Source organism: Oncorhynchus kisutch, unplaced genomic scaffold, assembly GCF_002021735.2.
Source record: "Oncorhynchus kisutch isolate 150728-3 unplaced genomic scaffold, Okis_V2 Okis03b-Okis08b_hom, whole genome shotgun sequence".
Classification (NCBI taxonomy): domain Eukaryota; kingdom Metazoa; phylum Chordata; class Actinopteri; order Salmoniformes; family Salmonidae; genus Oncorhynchus; species Oncorhynchus kisutch.
In genome coordinates this window covers 6,942,195-6,958,421 of record NW_022261980.1, presented here as the reverse complement: position 1 = coordinate 6,958,421, position 16,227 = coordinate 6,942,195, and the positions used below count along the sequence as shown (strand labels likewise).

The window sequence follows — 16,227 nt, the reverse complement described above, 5'->3', positions numbered from 1 at the left end:
AGAGGGGAGCTCTCTGATGGAGTACTGAGAGGGGAGCTCCCTGACGGGAGTTGTTAAAGGCTGGGGTCTGTCAGGCAGCGCAGAGAAGATATTAGAGGTGGTAAGTCAGACTTCAACGAGTCCCAGCTGATGTATTTTTCTATGTCTCCCAGTAGGTGTGGCCCCGAGGCTGAGAGTGTATTCAAAACACACATACACACAAGATGTTTTGCATCATAGAAGCAACATGCCGTTTCAGGAGTTATTTGGTGGTACCATACATGGACTGAAACAGTTGACTGAGAGAACAATATGGGGGGGGAACTCATTTCTTGAATTGACTGAAATTGAAAATTTAAAATGTCTTCAAATAATTAAGAGGTTAATCATACCTTCAGAGTCACTGTCTTTTCACCATCTCAAGAGGTTAACTTTGGGCAAAGCAGTTCAGCCAGTTGGGTGACCTCCTGAGTGGTCACCAGAGGTGTTGTTCATTTTACTGATCCAGATCAGATCTCAGGATGGGAGTCTTTTGAAGTGAGGAATGATGACACACGTTAACCAGAGGTCGACCCTGTTCTTTGTTTGGACAGAAACCGGAGAGGAGAGAGAACTGGAGTTCCTGGTAGAGCCACTTCCTGTGACCAAAGTGGTGGGGGCCAGTTTGCTGCTGCCGTGTGTGGTGACGGGTTATCCAACGCCCTACGTCCGATGGATGGTGGGAGACAAGCTTGTTGAGGAGAGGTGAGTTGGACCCGAAAGCCCTATTTTTAGAGAGGATTTTAAATGAGTATTCCTTGCGAACCCATTTCTTCCAACTCAACAGTATAAATCAAATGGCTCAAATTACCTCAACTGGCTGTAAATGACCTCAAATGGCTGTAAATGACCTCAAATGGCTGTAAATGACCTCAAATGGCGGTAAATGACCTCACATGGCGGTAAATGACCTCACATGGCGGTAAATGACCTCACATGGCTATAAATGACCTCAAATGGCTGTAAATGACCTCATGGCTATAAATGACCTCAAATGGCTGTAAATGACCTCAAATGGCTGTCTAACTGGAAATACTTTTTTTATCTCATTGCCATAAGTTACTTTGTTTATATCCATCCATATTAGCACAGAAATCAAGTTGTGTTCATTTGTAGTGTTTGAATCAATTTGATGATTGAATCAGTCATTTAACATGTCCGTAAGGTAGTGTGACTGTTCCTCTAGCCCTCAGACGTTCCTAGTCACACTCCTATAGCAGTACCAGCTTCCTTTGTGCCTTGTGCCCAAAGTGCAAACACTTAAAGAGCTGGTGCCTGTACCCCGGGGTGTTAACGCCACTGGGCCCGAGTGTCTGAGCGCGCCACCGACGGGGCCAACAATACTGCCACTTAAGCAGGGAGACAACAAGGTCGGGCTGCCAGCCGTGTCAGGGAGTTCACAAATTAAAACCCTGGGAGAGTGTCACACTCTTAGCCCTCCCCTGGGAGAGCTGTGGATCAAGCCAATACCCTAGGATAGCTGTGTCAAGCCAAACCCCTTGGGATATCTGTGTATCAAGCCAAACCCCTTGGGATATCTGTGTATCAAACCAAACCCCTTGGGAGAGCTGTGGATCAAACCAAACCCCTGGGAGAGCTGTGGATCAAGCCAAACCTCTTGGGAGAGCTGTGGATCAAGCCAACCCCTTTGGGAGAGCTGTGGATCAAGCCAAACCCTTTGGGAGAGCTGTGGATCAAGCAAAACCCTTTGGGAGAGCTGTGGACCAAGCCAAACCCTTTGGGATAGCTGTGGACCAAGCCAAACCCTTTGGGATAGCTGTGGATCAAGCCAAACCCCTCGGGAGAGCTGTGGATCAAGCCAAACCCCCTGGGAGAGCTGTGGATAAAGCCAAACCCCCTGGGAGAGCTGTGGACCAAGCCAAACCCTTTGGGAGAGCTGTGGACCAAGCCAAACCCTTTGGGAGAGCTGTGGATCAAGCCAAACCCCCTGGGAGAGCTGTGGATCAAGCCAAACCCCCTGGGAGAGCTGTGGATCAAGCCAAACTCCCTGGGAGAGCTGTGGATCAAGCCAAACCCCCTGGGAGAGCTGTGGATCAAGCCAAACCCCCTGGGAGAGCTGTGGATCAAGCCAAACCCCCTGGGAGAGCTGTGGATCAAGCCAAACCCCATGGGAGAGCTGTGGATCAAGCCAAACCCCCTGGGAGAGTTGTGTGGACAGAATAGCTAACAGAGTGGCTATGTGGGCTATCTGAGTTAACCCTTGTATTCATTTTCATTTTTGCATGGTCTCTATACACACTCACAGGACTCTACTCACTGACACACACACACACAGGGTCGAGTTCTGGCCAATTCCACAGTTCCTGCCTTGGTTTGTGTGAGGTTTACCTGGTTACCACACAGCCGTGTTTTCAGTTTGTCCCTTCCGGTAATAAGTATGTAAGTGAAGGGGACAGGCTAAGAAACCGAGACGAGAGATGAGGGCTCATTATTTTGGTTAAGAACGTTGTCTCGCACATTTTAACACGCCTCTTCTGAAGTTCAGCTTGACAAGGACATTGTCTCCTTCTAAGGAGAGAACATCTTCAACGTAGTGTCAGACACTTTCATATCAGCCTCTGTCTCAGTCCCGGTAGAGTTGACTATCTCACTATCTCGGTATATTGGTTTTGGATGCAGTGTGTCATTTTTGAAAACCACAGCTGAGTGTGGCAGACTGATAAAAGGAGAGTTAAGTTAAATATGCATTACAATAGATGTTCTTCATTGCGCACATTCCAAATATCCTTGTGGTACTCTGGGATGGGGGGTTGAGGGGGTGCTTACATTGTTAATTAGAGCTTGTGCTGAACAAATGGGAGGTCCTCCTTTCTTACCCAGGCCACTTTACCCAGGAACACGCACAGCCGTGTGCTGAATACATTAAGTTAGGCCATTCTAACATTGTAACACAGGATTGACAATTAAGCAACCGCTGGCAGAGTGGAGATCTGATCTAGTTTCTCCTTCAGCGCGTCCCTTCCCTCCCAGGAAGACTTCAGAGGACAGGAAGCCCTGTCACTTTGTAATAATTGGAACGGAGGGAGGAAAAAAGGAGGGAATCCGTACTGAGCCTCATAATTGGTCGACTGTATGGAACCGTATTGCTATCAGAGCTGTTGAATTAGACTGTGAATCCCGTATCTCCCACGACAGGAAGTTTATGGAGATGTGTGGAGATGGCGATGACGTAGTAAGAGGACGATGTTGATTTATGTTCAAGTTCTGGCGCTGACACTCAAAGGTGGTTGACGTCTCGCTGCGGTAGCATCTCTGGCCTGATAAAAAAACTGTTTATAGGATGAGTCAGAGAGAATATGTTTTAAGATGGAGAGTTGGAGGGAGAGGGGTCTACAGTTTCTCTACAGGGACTCCTCTACAGGGTCGTTTCTACAGGGTCGTTTCTACAGGGACTCCTCTACAGCGACTCCTCTACAGCGACTCCTCTACAGGGTCGCCTCTACAGGGTCTCCTCTGGCCAGTCTGTTTCTTAGAGAGGTCTTGAGATTCATTCTACTCAACAGTGGCTGTGGTTGTGAATGAGCAGGTTCTCTACAGGGACTCCTCTATAGGGACTACTCTACAGGGACTCCTCTACAGGGACTCCTCTACAGGGACTCCTCTACAGGGACTCCTCTACAGGGACTCCTCTACAGGGACTCCTCTACAGGGACTCCTCTACAGGGACTCCTCTACAGGGACTCCTCTACAAGGTCTCCTCTGGCCAGTCTGTTTCTTAGAGAGGTCTGGAGATTCATTCTACTCAACAGTGGCTGTGGTTGTGAATGAGCAGTTTCTCTACAGGGACTCCTCTACAGGGACTCCTCTACAGGGACTCCTCTACAGGGACTCCTCTACAGGGACTCCTCTACAGGGCCGGCTCTACAAGGTCTCCTCTGGCCAGTCTGAATCTCCAGACCTCTCTAAGAAACATTCTACTCAACAGTGGCTGTGGTTGTGAATGAGCAGTTTTTCTCTTATGTCGGTCACTGAGAGTCACTCCTTTAGCTCATGTCAGCTGACATTTTTTTGATAGCTGGCTGCTAGAATAATTGACCTATCTAAACTTAGTAATCATGGTCAAATTAACGGCTGTGGCTCCCCCATTGATTTTGTTAGTCAGTCTCACTCGGATAACATATTACATTTCTAAACAGTTATCCAGTTTAATTTCCTCCATCAGCTCAATATCACCCCGTCTAGACTGCACAAGTTCAACCCTGATATCTCCTCCCTATGTTTTAGATGTGGCTCAGATGAAGGAACATTCCTCCATTCCACTTGGCAGTGTTCAAAACTACACTGTTTCTGGCAGCGGGTTTGAGATACAGTATCCTCAATTCACGGGGTTGCATTCCCTTTAGACCCGGAGGTCTGTCTACTGGGTAACTTCACTAATTCCAATCTTAGCTTTATAGTTTGGCTTTGCCTAACAGAAATATTGCTAGCGATTGCCAAGAAATGTATTGCCTTGAAATGGATATCGGATTCCTCCCTGCCGGTTGCAATGTGTCTATCAGAAGTTAATAGTTGTATCCCACTGGAGAAAATCACTTACTGCTTGAGGAATAAGTTAGACATTTTACAGAATTTGGCAACCTTTTATTGACTATATGGAGAATCGCACATCATATTGATTGCATCTCTATGTAATCCTTGCATAATGTTTCACACTTAATGTATAATATGTCGTTTACGGCAGGTGACCATATGATCTAACGTCTTTTTATTTGGACTTTCTTTTATTGTATATTTGTGTGTATTTAAAAAAATACATTTGTATTTTTTTATGTACACACGTCTGTTGTCTTGTAAGGTTATTGTCATTTGTTATATTGTCTAATATCTTAATTTGTTTTAATTGGAAAATGCAAAAAAAAAAAAAAGATTCTTAACTTTTCTCTCCACCTTATGGCAAAATGTGTACAATTGCAAAAAACGACTCTTAAACAATATATGTTTTTATCTCCGCTGGCAAGAGGGGGGTAGCCAAAATGTTTTGATCGTAATTTTAGGGTGGGGGGGGAGTGTGCACATGTGGGTCCACAGACCCCAGACCACTGTGGGTCCGCAGACCCAGACCACTGTGGGTCCGCAGACCCCAGACCACTGTGGGTCCACAAATGAGCAATAATAATAATTACTGCTGCAGTCAGCTCTGTATTTACTCTGTTAGACGTTTTGCAACATGTAGCTGTTGCAAGAGCTGGTCATAACATACAACATGGTGTCTCTACCCTGATAATGTATAAAGGCAAAATGATGATGCTCAATGCTCAGCCTTTTACTTCTACTACTTCTGCCTGTACATTCTAGCTCTGAGGTCAAATCCGTAGCATCAGCAAGGCTGCGTCCCTATGTAGCCCCCTGGTGGTGTGGATCTGCATGTGTCGGGAAGTGGGATGAAGTCATGACAGGTGACCCTTTTTAAAAGACGCTATGGGCGGAACATAGCCTAGTGGTTAGAGCGTTGGGCCAGTAACCAAACGGTTGCTGATCGAATCCCCAAGCTGACAAGGTAAAATTCTGTTGTTCTGTCCCTGAACAAGGCCGTTAACCTACTCTTCCCCGGTAGGCTGTCATTGTAAATAAGATTTTGTTCTTAATTAACTGACTTGCCTAGTTAAATAAAGGTTAAATAAAAACCCTGGTCCCCGGGCACCGATGACGTGGATGTGGATTAAAACAGCCCCCCCACACCTCTGATTCAGAGGGGTTGGCTTAAATGCGGAAGACACATTTCAGTTGAATTCATTCACTTGTACAACTGACTAGGTATCCCCCTTTCTTTTACAAGTGAAGAAGCCTCGTTCCTAATTCTCTGACCCACACACACTGAAGCTTGGTAAAAATTACCTATAGCCAAAAACATAAGATTTGCCATTAATCCGGTTTAAGCACTAGCAGGATGGTATGTTGCAAGTCGCGTGTTGAATATAAATTGTTCTCTTCACCCCTTCTTGAATCTCCTACAAAACACCCAAGCTTGTAGCGCCTCTTTGAATTTGCCTGTCAATCAGCTCTGTACACGCAAGGCCAACGATCATGAAAGCGACCGTCAGCTTTTGTTCTGGCAAATATCCTGCTATCACCTAATAGAATCCCCGGCAGTCAATAAAATGGATGAATAATGCATGACTGGCAAGCGACGGAGTTGACATTGCATGTAAATCATGCCTCAAGCCTCTCAGAGCGGGTCTCTTCTTGTCTTGGCTCCCTCATTTCAATATGATTTGGTTTATGATATTTACTTATGTATGAATGGTGTTCAGCGGGGGAAATGTGTTTTTCAGTGGGACTGTAATGGGATGACTTTCTACCCTCTGTGGCTTTGGGAAGTCCTACTTCCTGTGCTGGAGTGTGGCGTTACCGGCGGGGGTGTCAATAGGATCTCAGGGCTTCTGTGCCCCTGAACTCTCCCAGCTCACACTGTACCTTTTTATAATATACGGTCGTCTGTATCCTCCATGCTTTCCCCATCGCTGTAGCCGCGTCCTTTTTATAATATACGGTCGTCTGTATCCTCCATGCTTTCCCCATCGCTGTAGCCGCGTCCTTTTTATAATATACGGTCGTCTGTATCCTCCATGCTTTCCCCATCGCTGTAGCCGCGTCCTTTTTATAATATACGGTCGTCTGTATCCTCCATGCTTTCCCCATCGCTGTAGCCGCGTCCTTTTTATAATATACGGTCGTCTGTATCCTCCATGCTTTCCCCATCGCTGTAGCCGCGTCCTTTTTATAATATACGGTCGTCTGTATCCTCCATGCTTTCCCCATCGCTGTAGCCGCGTCCTTGACATTCTCATTGTCTGAGCATAGTTTCTGCTCTATCAGAGTAGAGGAAATGACCTCCTCGCCTTTCCTCAAAGTTAGTGGCACACTGTAGGCAACACAGCCCTGAGTAAGTTCACCTGATGACCTGATCTTGTAGTAATCCCCAATAGAGGTGTGAATAGGCTTGGTGATGGACTGTAGCTGGTCAGACAGACATGATCATTTCCATCTGCTTGTTATGGGCGGCCACTGGGTTGCCTACTGCTTTGTGCTAGTTAGAAGTTGGCCCAGCCTCATTGTACACTGATTACAGCACTATTGCTCACTCCGCCCTCCCCAACCTCTGATTGATTTCTAGTTTGCAAGACCTCCGTTCTCGATCCAATTTTAGGTTAATCGCTGCACTCTCCCTGCCGGCGCTCTTTAAAAATGATTTTTTTAAGAGGCCCTGAAAATTGACACAGCGTAGAAATATATAGATGTTAGGCAGCAGTTTTCCTCTGCGTCTGGGAGAAGGCCCGTCAGACGCCACCTATCAATGTTAATGGGCTGTGATTTTCGCTCGTTCTTTTGTGCAGCGTCAGTATTAACAAGATTAACGGCGAGTCCCCGCCTTTTGCTAGCTCGCCGTTTCTGCACGCCAGATTTATAACCCTCTTATTAAATGGGTTTGGAGCGTGCGTGGAAACGCCGTCGTGGCGTAACGCTCTGCTGCGGTGTTGGTGGGCAGGCACAAATCATGTGTCATCGGAACACAAAACAAAATGGCTCCCTCACCTCGAGAGGTTTGGCTCGGAGAAGAGACTCATAAATGCTCATGTTATTGTACGTCCTATTAATACTGTCAGAATGAAACACATTGGAGGTCATTGATGGTTTAGCAACAATTTTCTGCATTTTACAAACTCTTTGAATTTGAATGAACTTGGTCCCTGATTTAAAGTTTACAGTCACTTATGTCTCTATTACAGTTGGCCAGTACCACATACCTATGCTTGATTCTTACCAGAGTTCCGTGGCTGTATCTGTTATCGGATTGGCTGTTTCTCACTGCTGCTAGAATGATCGATGAAGACTTGGGAGTGACATCACTGCCATGTTAGTTGGGAAAACAGACAGACATGCTGTTCTCTGCTACTGGAGCCGAGGAGAACTCTTTACAGTCTGTCTGTTTAGTCTACACATCCCAGACATGGCTCTCTCCCCCATGGCATCCACTGTCCTTACCCTGCACTCAGTTACCAATGACATATACAGGGCCTTCCTCCATACCCTAACCTTGCCAGAAGAACATTCATAACCTCTGATGTGTGTATATTACGTAGGCTGCGAGCTTTGTGATACGCTACTCCAAAGACCGGTACACCGTCGTCTCAGTGCTCTGGTGAAAAGCAAATCAAAATAAGGTATGCAGGAGTAGCTCCATCTTAGGGCCTTGTGGGTTTCCATTAGGAGACGGAGGAAAACAAACACTTTCATGGATGACTCATTCAAGAGGCCAAGCCAAGGCTGGGTCTTTTCGCATTGATTTTTATTTTACGTCTGTTCTTATACCGCTGTTAGCTCAGAGCCGTCTAAAGCTGGCTTGTCCTGGCAGTTTCCCCACAGATCAACAGATGTTATCTGTTTGCATAAAGAAAGCACCCATCTACTACCCCGATAGGGGCTCTCAAATGAAACGGAATGTTTTCTTCACCCCTCCACCCCCAAAAGCTCTTTCCAAATGCACCACAGTGCTGATTGTGCCCCAGCCAAAGAGGGAGGTTCAGCCTGCTTTCTCCCTGAGTGCTAACACCTGGGTCTGCTGCACAATAGTTTGCATTCACCGTGCAGCGCAGCCAAGCAGGCAGGCGAGCGGGCGGACGGGAGAGAACTATTACTTAAGTCGTTTTTTGGGGTATCTGTACTTTACTTTACTATTATATATTTTTGACAACTTATACTTTTTCTTTAGGAATGTAGTGAAGTAAATGTGCTTTTTACTCTCATATTTTCCCTGACACCCAAAAGTACTTCTTACATTTAGATTACTCAGACAGGATAGCAATATGGTTAAATTCACACCATCAATATAATGTGTTGTCATCCCTACTGCCTCTGGGGAAATGTAAGGTGAGACTCAGGGGATGGATGGGAGGGGGTGCTAGGCATGCTTTCATCTGGGGGGGGGGGGCTTTGCAGGGTGGGAAGGGATGGGAAACATGGTTTTCTGGTGGGGAGGCAGGATGCGGGCGGGGGAATGGGGACTGAGGAGGTTGGGTGGGTTGGGGAACGTGAGTCTTGTTTGTTTTCCTTGCATACAGAACATTACTAAACTGTTGAAGCTGTTTGTCTTTGTTGCATTTCTCTGCTAGTTAGAAATATGTCACGCAAATATTCTAACTGAATGTGTGACTATATCTGAATGAACAGGATTTAGAATGTAACACCTGTACCTTTAAACCCCTTCTGGAAAAATGACAAACTAAAGAAAAAGTTGGTCACAAAAAAATGAAAGCGAGAGGGTGAGTCATTAAAAAAATGTTGAGTGTGAACGACTCACTCCTGCCCATTTAATAATGAATGTTTTGTTATGAGTGTTACGATTCCCCTCTGGTCCTGTTTAGACAGTGTGACCCAGGCCGGCCAACCAATGCCCAGTGCAGCACCGGATATTCCACTTCCGTTTCTAGAGACCGACAGCTCTATCAAAAATGGGAGAGATGAGCTCAGCACGTGTGTGTGACCTCTCCCAGCTTCAGATGCAGAGGCACAGCGCTGGAGTCACAACTCATATTCAAATTGTTGTTCTCATATTGAACCTGGGCTCGCTGGGAGCCTGGACAGAGAACAGATATAGGAACCTGGGCTCGCTGGGAGCCTGGACAGATATAGGAACCTGGGCTCGCTGGGAGCCTGGACAGATATAGGAACCTGGGCTCGCTGGGAGCCTGGACAGAGAACAGGTATAGGAACCTGGGCTCGCTGGGAGCCTGGACAGAGAACAGATATAGGAACCTGGTCTCGCTGGGAGCCTGGACAGAGGACAGATATAGGAACCTGGTCTCGCTGGGAGCCTGGACAGATATAGGAACCTGGGCTCGCTGGGAGCCTGGACAGATATAGGAACCTGGGCTCGCTGGGAGCCTGGACAGATATAGGAACCTGGGCTCGCTGGGAGCCTGGACAGAGAACAGGTATAGGAACCTGGGCTCGCTGGGAGCCTGGACAGAGAACAGATATAGGAACCTGGTCTCGCTGGGAGCCTGGACAGAGGACAGATATAGGAACCTGGTCTCGCTGGGAGCCTGGACAGATATAGGAACCTGGGCTCGCTGGGAGCCTGGACAGATATAGGAACCTGGGCTCGCTGGGAGCCTGGACAGAGAACAGATATAGGAACCTGGTCTCGCTGGGAGCCTGGACAGATATAGGAACCTGGGCTCGCTGGGAGCCTGGACAGATCTAGGAACCTGGGCTCACTGGGAGCCTGGACAGAGGACAGATATAGGAACCTGGGCTTGCTGGGAGCCTGGACAGAGAACAGGTATAGTAACCTGGGCTCGCTGGGAGCCTGGACAGAGAACAGATTTTGGAACCTGGGCTCGCTGGGAGCCTGGACAGAGGACAGATATAGGAACCTGGGCTCGCTGGGAGCCTGGACAGATATAGGAACCTGGGCTCGATGGGAGCCTGGACAGAGAACAGATATAGGAACCTGGGCTATAGTCCTAGGTTCCTCTCCCATGGAGACCCATGGGTTGGTGCCCTATTGGCCCAGTGTCGTCCGGGTTAGGGGAGGGTTTGTCCGGCATGGATGTCCTTGTCCCATTGGGCACTAGTGGCTCCTGTGGCCGGCCGGGCGCAGTGCACGCTGACACGGTCGCCAGGTGTACGGTTTTTCCTCTGACACATTGGCGTGGCTGGCTTCCGGGTTAAGTGGGCATTGTGTCAAGAAGCAGTATGGCTCTCGACCTTCGCCTCTCCCGAGTCCGTATGGGAGTTGCAGCGTTGAGACAAGACTGTAACTACCAATTGGATTCCATGAAATTGGGGGGTAAAAAAAATGAATATTCCGCTACAGTGTGGGAGAAAGTCTCTTGCCTTCGGGGAGGGGCTTACTTTGTTGTTGGCCTACGCTCCTCTCCTCTGTCTACTCAAATCCTCACCACCTGACGACCCAGCTGTACATCCATGTTATGTAGCCACCTGACGACCCAGCTGTACAACCATGTTATGTAGCCACCTGATGGACCCAGCTGTACATCCATGTTATGTAGCCACCTGATGGACCCAGCTGTACATCCATGTTATGTAGCTACCTGACGATCCAGCTGTACATCCATGTTATGTAGCCACCTGACGACCCAGCTGTACATCCATGTTATGTAGCCGCCTGACGACCCAGCTGTACATCCATGTTATGTAGCCACCTGACGACCCAGCTATCCATCCTTGTAGCCAGACATGCTTCATCAGTACATCAACACTTCCAAGCACGCCAGTGACGCGGCTCTCTCTGCCAGGTGAAAATGACAATAGCACCATATCTCTAGCTTTCATTAGCTAACACAAAGCGCAAGGCCAATTAGCGCCATATCAACCGGTACCTGCGACATCTCACCTAGCACTCAATACCGTTCTCCGATAGTGTCTGGCATCCTCGTGGCGGCAGCGAACGGATGCTAAGTGACAGTGTAAATTTGGAGCTAATTAAAAAGCCCTTTGTAGGTGAGGACTGTGTAATGCGTTTTTTATTATGCCCAGGCTCCTGCCTCTTCCACTGAAGAGTTCCTGTTACCACGGGGATATGGCATATCTCACGGTCACAACAGCTCCGGCTCGGATTTGAATACAGCATAGGGAGGAATTACCACGACCATGGAGCTGGGCCATATTGCTTCCCATGTTACTGATTCAACCCTTTCAACTGACTCACAATCTTTCCTCATTGACTGAAAGGTGAGAGTGGTGACGTCTTAAACTGAAGTCATTTTAAGATCTCATTGTTGTAAAGCGTGGAGAGACTAACTATGTGACTTTCCTACGTAGCCTTCTGGATGTACTGAAAAGGTATTGACGTCTTCAATACCTGCACCTCACTGTGTCACAATGCCACTGTCAATGAGAGTAGACGCCCTGGTGGAGCGAAGGCCTTCAATGGAGCCCAGCGACTCTTCTAAAAGGACTACAGGAATCCTATTGATCTGTTCAATTCCACACTGTGTCTTTTGAATGGCCCCAACTCCTACACCTACTAAAAGAACATGAACAACATTTTGGAGGCCCTGAGAAGAAGGGAGAGAAGCCAGCTTAGAGCAAGGTGTTTGTGGCCTGTTTCATAGAGCAGTCTCAGGACCTGGGGAGAAGGGAGAGAAGCCAGTAGAGCAAGGTGTTTGTGGCCTGTTTCATAAAGCAGTCTCAGGACCTGGGGAGAAGGGAGAGAAGCCAGTAGAGCAAGGTGTTTGTGGCCTGTTCCATAAAGCAGTCTCAGGACCTGGGGAGAAGGGAGAGAAGCCAGTAGAGCAAGGTGTTTGTGGCCTGTTTCATAAAGCAGTCTCAGGACCTGGGGAGAAGGGAGAGAAGCCAGTAGAGCAAGGTGTTTGTGGCCTGTTTCATAAAGCAGTCTCAGGACCTGGGGAGAAGGGAGAGAAGCCAGTAGAGCAAGGTGTTTGTGGCCTGTTTCATAAAGCAGTCTCAGGACCTGGGGAGAAGAAATACTCCATTATGAGTTACTGTTATGATGTTCTGTCTGTTTTTCCATGACGAGGTCGGAGGTCCTGACTGCAGCTACTGTTCCCCTCTTATACAATCTGTGGTTGGGTCTGGACTGCTGTGTGGACTCCCGTCCTATAGGCTGCAGTCGACTGCACCACCAGCCAACCAACCAGCCATTCACCTCTGGGAACGTCTCAGCGAATAGCACTCACACTCTGAACAAGAGGCTGTTGTCACACTGGGACCAAAATAATATTCACTCACTGCAGTGTGTGTTGTTATTTCACAAGTGTTCATTCAAAACCTTCTGCTGGGGCAGTTCCACTAATCTTATCAACATATATGAATGGGTTCAATCATGCCTTTGGCCACACCAACAGTCTATCCAATGTCAATCCAGGCGATGTGAAGATCATTGGAATTGTGCTCTGAACAAGCCACATCTTTCCCTCAGTCAGCAGTGTGATGTCATCCAGACAGCAGGTAGAGGCCCAGTCCAACAAACAGCTCTGTTACACAGCAGATGGCCCTGGGTGCTGTAAGCAGCCAATCAGATGGCACAGGGTGCTGTAAGCAGCCAATCAGGTGGCACAGGGTGCTGTAGGCAGCCATTCCAGGCAGGGAAAAGTGGTGGGGAGGGAGAGGGAGTGAAAAAGAGAGCAGGAAGGGTGCACGCTGCGGTGGAAATCCCACCTAGTCAGGAGTTTAAATCAAATCGATGGCCGGCAGACAGTGGGTTCTGCAGTGTGCATTTCTGCGATCTCTGCCTCCCCTCTGTTTCCTGGTACCGCCAAGGGCTATTTTCTCTATCACTCTCTCCCTACTGTACTGCTCTCTCCCTACTGTACCACACACACACACACACTCTCACCAGTGCTCTCCTTCATAACCTATTGATTTCTTCCTCTACATCACAAGTTAAATCAACACTGTTGTCGGAGGCCTGCTACCCTCCTGGAATATTGAGCAGTTCAAAGGACAAGCTCTTTAAGATGGAGGTCACTGGGTTTGTTGGAAGATGAGATGCTGCTTTAGGTTGAGGAAAAGGGGTGATTTTGGATCCACATGTAACCAAATCTCCCAGGCCTGAGGGAATTCATTGATACTTCCACCTAGTATTGGGATCTTCATACCATTCAGTTGTCAGAGAGCCAATGAGAACCTCATCTCTGTTACCATCTTAGTGTGAATGTCTTGGTGCTGGGAACATCAACAGTATTATAGTGGGAGGGTCACCGTTCATGCTCTTGAATTACAATCACACATTTTAGCTGAACACAAGAACTCAAGTAATCATGCATCTACAGTGCCTTCAGAACGTATTCACACACAATTCTCCATAATGTGAATGTGGAATTTTGTTTGTTTATATTTTTTTCCAAAGCTGAAACGTCTCGAGTCAACAAGTATTCAACCACTTTATGGCACAAACCTAAAAACGTTCAGGAATAAAACTGTGCTGAACAAATCAGAACATATTGCATGGACTCATTCAGTGTTGAATAATAGTGGTTAACATGATTTTTGACTGGCTCTCCCTTCTCTGTACCCCACACATACAACTATCTGTTAGGTCCCTCAATTGAGTAGTGAACTTCAAGCAAATATTCAATCACAAAGTCTAGGGATGTTTTTCAACGCCTCGCAAAGAAGGGCACCAATTGGTAGATGTGTTTTTAGGTTATCGTCCTGCTGTAAGGTGAATTTGTATGCTTTTATTTTTTTTTTACACTAGGTCAAATTTACACAAGTTGCTTACCAAGACAACATTGAATGTTCATGAGTGGTTTAGTTACAGTTTTTACTTCAATCGGATTTCAAATCTATGGCAAGACATGAAAATGGCTGCCTAGCAAAGATCAACAATCTACTTGACAGAGCTTGACATCTTTTTGAAATGAACAATGGGCAAAGGTTGCGCAATCCAGGTGTGGAAAGCTCTTAGAGACTTACCCCAAAAGACTCACAGCTTTAACCGCTGCCCAAGGTGATTCTACAAAGTATTGATTCCGGGGTGTGAATATTTATGTAAACTAGATATTTCTGTATTTCATTTTCAATAAATGTGCAAAAATGTCTAAACATGTTTTCACTTAGTCATTATGGGGTGTTGTGATGTCATTATGGGGTGTTGTGATGTCATGATGGGGTGTTGTAATGTCATGATGGGGTGTTGTGATGTCATGATGGGTTGTTGTGATGTCATGATGGGGTGTTGTGATGTCATGATGGGGTATTGGGTGTAGATGAGTATTTAATCCATGTTGAATTCAGGCTGTAAAACAATCCGATGTGGAATAAATCAAGGGGTGTGTCTGCTTTGTGTAGGCTCTGTATTATGGTGGCATGAAAAGGACTCTCATACAGAGCTGTAATATATTGTGGCAACTTGTGAATCACACGTGAAACGAGGACGCCAGCTCGTGAACCATAATCATGCTGCTCAGCCGTTCCTCACTCAGCTGTTCCTCACGAACACTCTGAGGAAGTGTCCAATCTCTGCCGATTTACCTCCTGAAATCTACAAGTGAATTCTAATTTTCCCACCTCTGTTGTTTTGTCTGGCAGTGAGGGGAAGTTGGAGTTGGTGGGAGGAGGCAGTCTGTTGATCTACAACCTGACTGAGGAGGATGCAGGCGTCTACAGCTGTATGGCAGACATCACTAACAACACTATCGAGGCCAAGGCAGAGCTCACTGTACAAGGTACTGCACTGATAAAGTCAAAAACATCACTTTTCATGGAGAACTAGCCTGGAAAAAGACTTATCTGATAGTGTGTTTCACACACTTAAACGATCCGTCACATACCGTTATCAGTTAGCAAATGGTTTAGATCCAAATAAGTCTGGAGTGTCAAATGTTAATAGCCGCCTACGATCTCTCTATAATTTAGCACCCGAACACCCAGAGTTAAACTTTCCCCAGGACACATACTATTGTAGCTCTTGATATGGTATCATCAATATACTGTAGATAGACACCAAACCATTACATGCATTATGTGTGCATTCCATGTAGCATTGTATCAAAACCACCCATCAGAATAGCCTGTTGCAGTACAATGTAGATAGTAAGTAGCCTACAGAGGTAGTTGGCCCGTGGACTGTGAGTCAGAGTGAAATCAACCCCCCTGTTTATTTTCTTCTCCTGTTCTCTCTCTGTGTTGATGTGACTAGGAAGTGTTCATCTCATATTTATCGTTCCCAAAGTGTTACAGAAATATAATGGGTACACACTAATTTCTTATCTTCCTCCACAACATCTTGTGTGGCTCAGTTGGTAGAGCATGTCCCTTGCCAGGGTTGTGGGTTCGATTCCCACGGGGGACCAGTAGGTAACTCACTACTGGAAGGCACTCTGGATGAGAGCTCCTGCTAAAATGGTTCAATTGTGTTGACATGTTGTGCAGAAGCAGCGGTAAAGTGTGACATTAATTGGTTCTCCTGACAATTGGACAAAATAAACGCTCAATTGGCTGTCTCAGGAAAAGGGCTTTTATTTTATTTTGAAGGACATGGATACAAATGTACAGGGCACAATTGATGGACATTTCTATAATAAAAGTCTCTCTTTCAAAAGACCTAAAGCCTTTTCACCCAAATGAATGTGATGTAGGCTTTGTGGCAAGTTTCTGTACATATTTGTTTCCGAGAAATAAACCAAATGATGTGATGTGACCCAATGGAAGACTTTGTCATGATTAGTGTGGTGGTTTTCACTGCAGAATGATTGA

The 16,227-nt window shown here is 46.6% G+C and overlaps 1 protein-coding gene across 1 annotated transcript in view; it reads left to right on the top strand.

Annotated features, from left to right (window-relative positions):
• LOC109876410 (neogenin) overlaps positions 1-16,227 on the top strand; it is a 135,250-nt gene extending 119,023 nt beyond the window's left edge. Inside the window, exons 4-5 of the mRNA XM_031812834.1 lie at positions 573-723; positions 15,061-16,227. Of these exons, the coding sequence (XP_031668694.1) occupies positions 573-723; positions 15,061-15,244 (335 nt within the window). The 3' untranslated portion in view covers positions 15,245-16,227. The remainder of the gene's footprint in view (positions 1-572; positions 724-15,060) is intronic.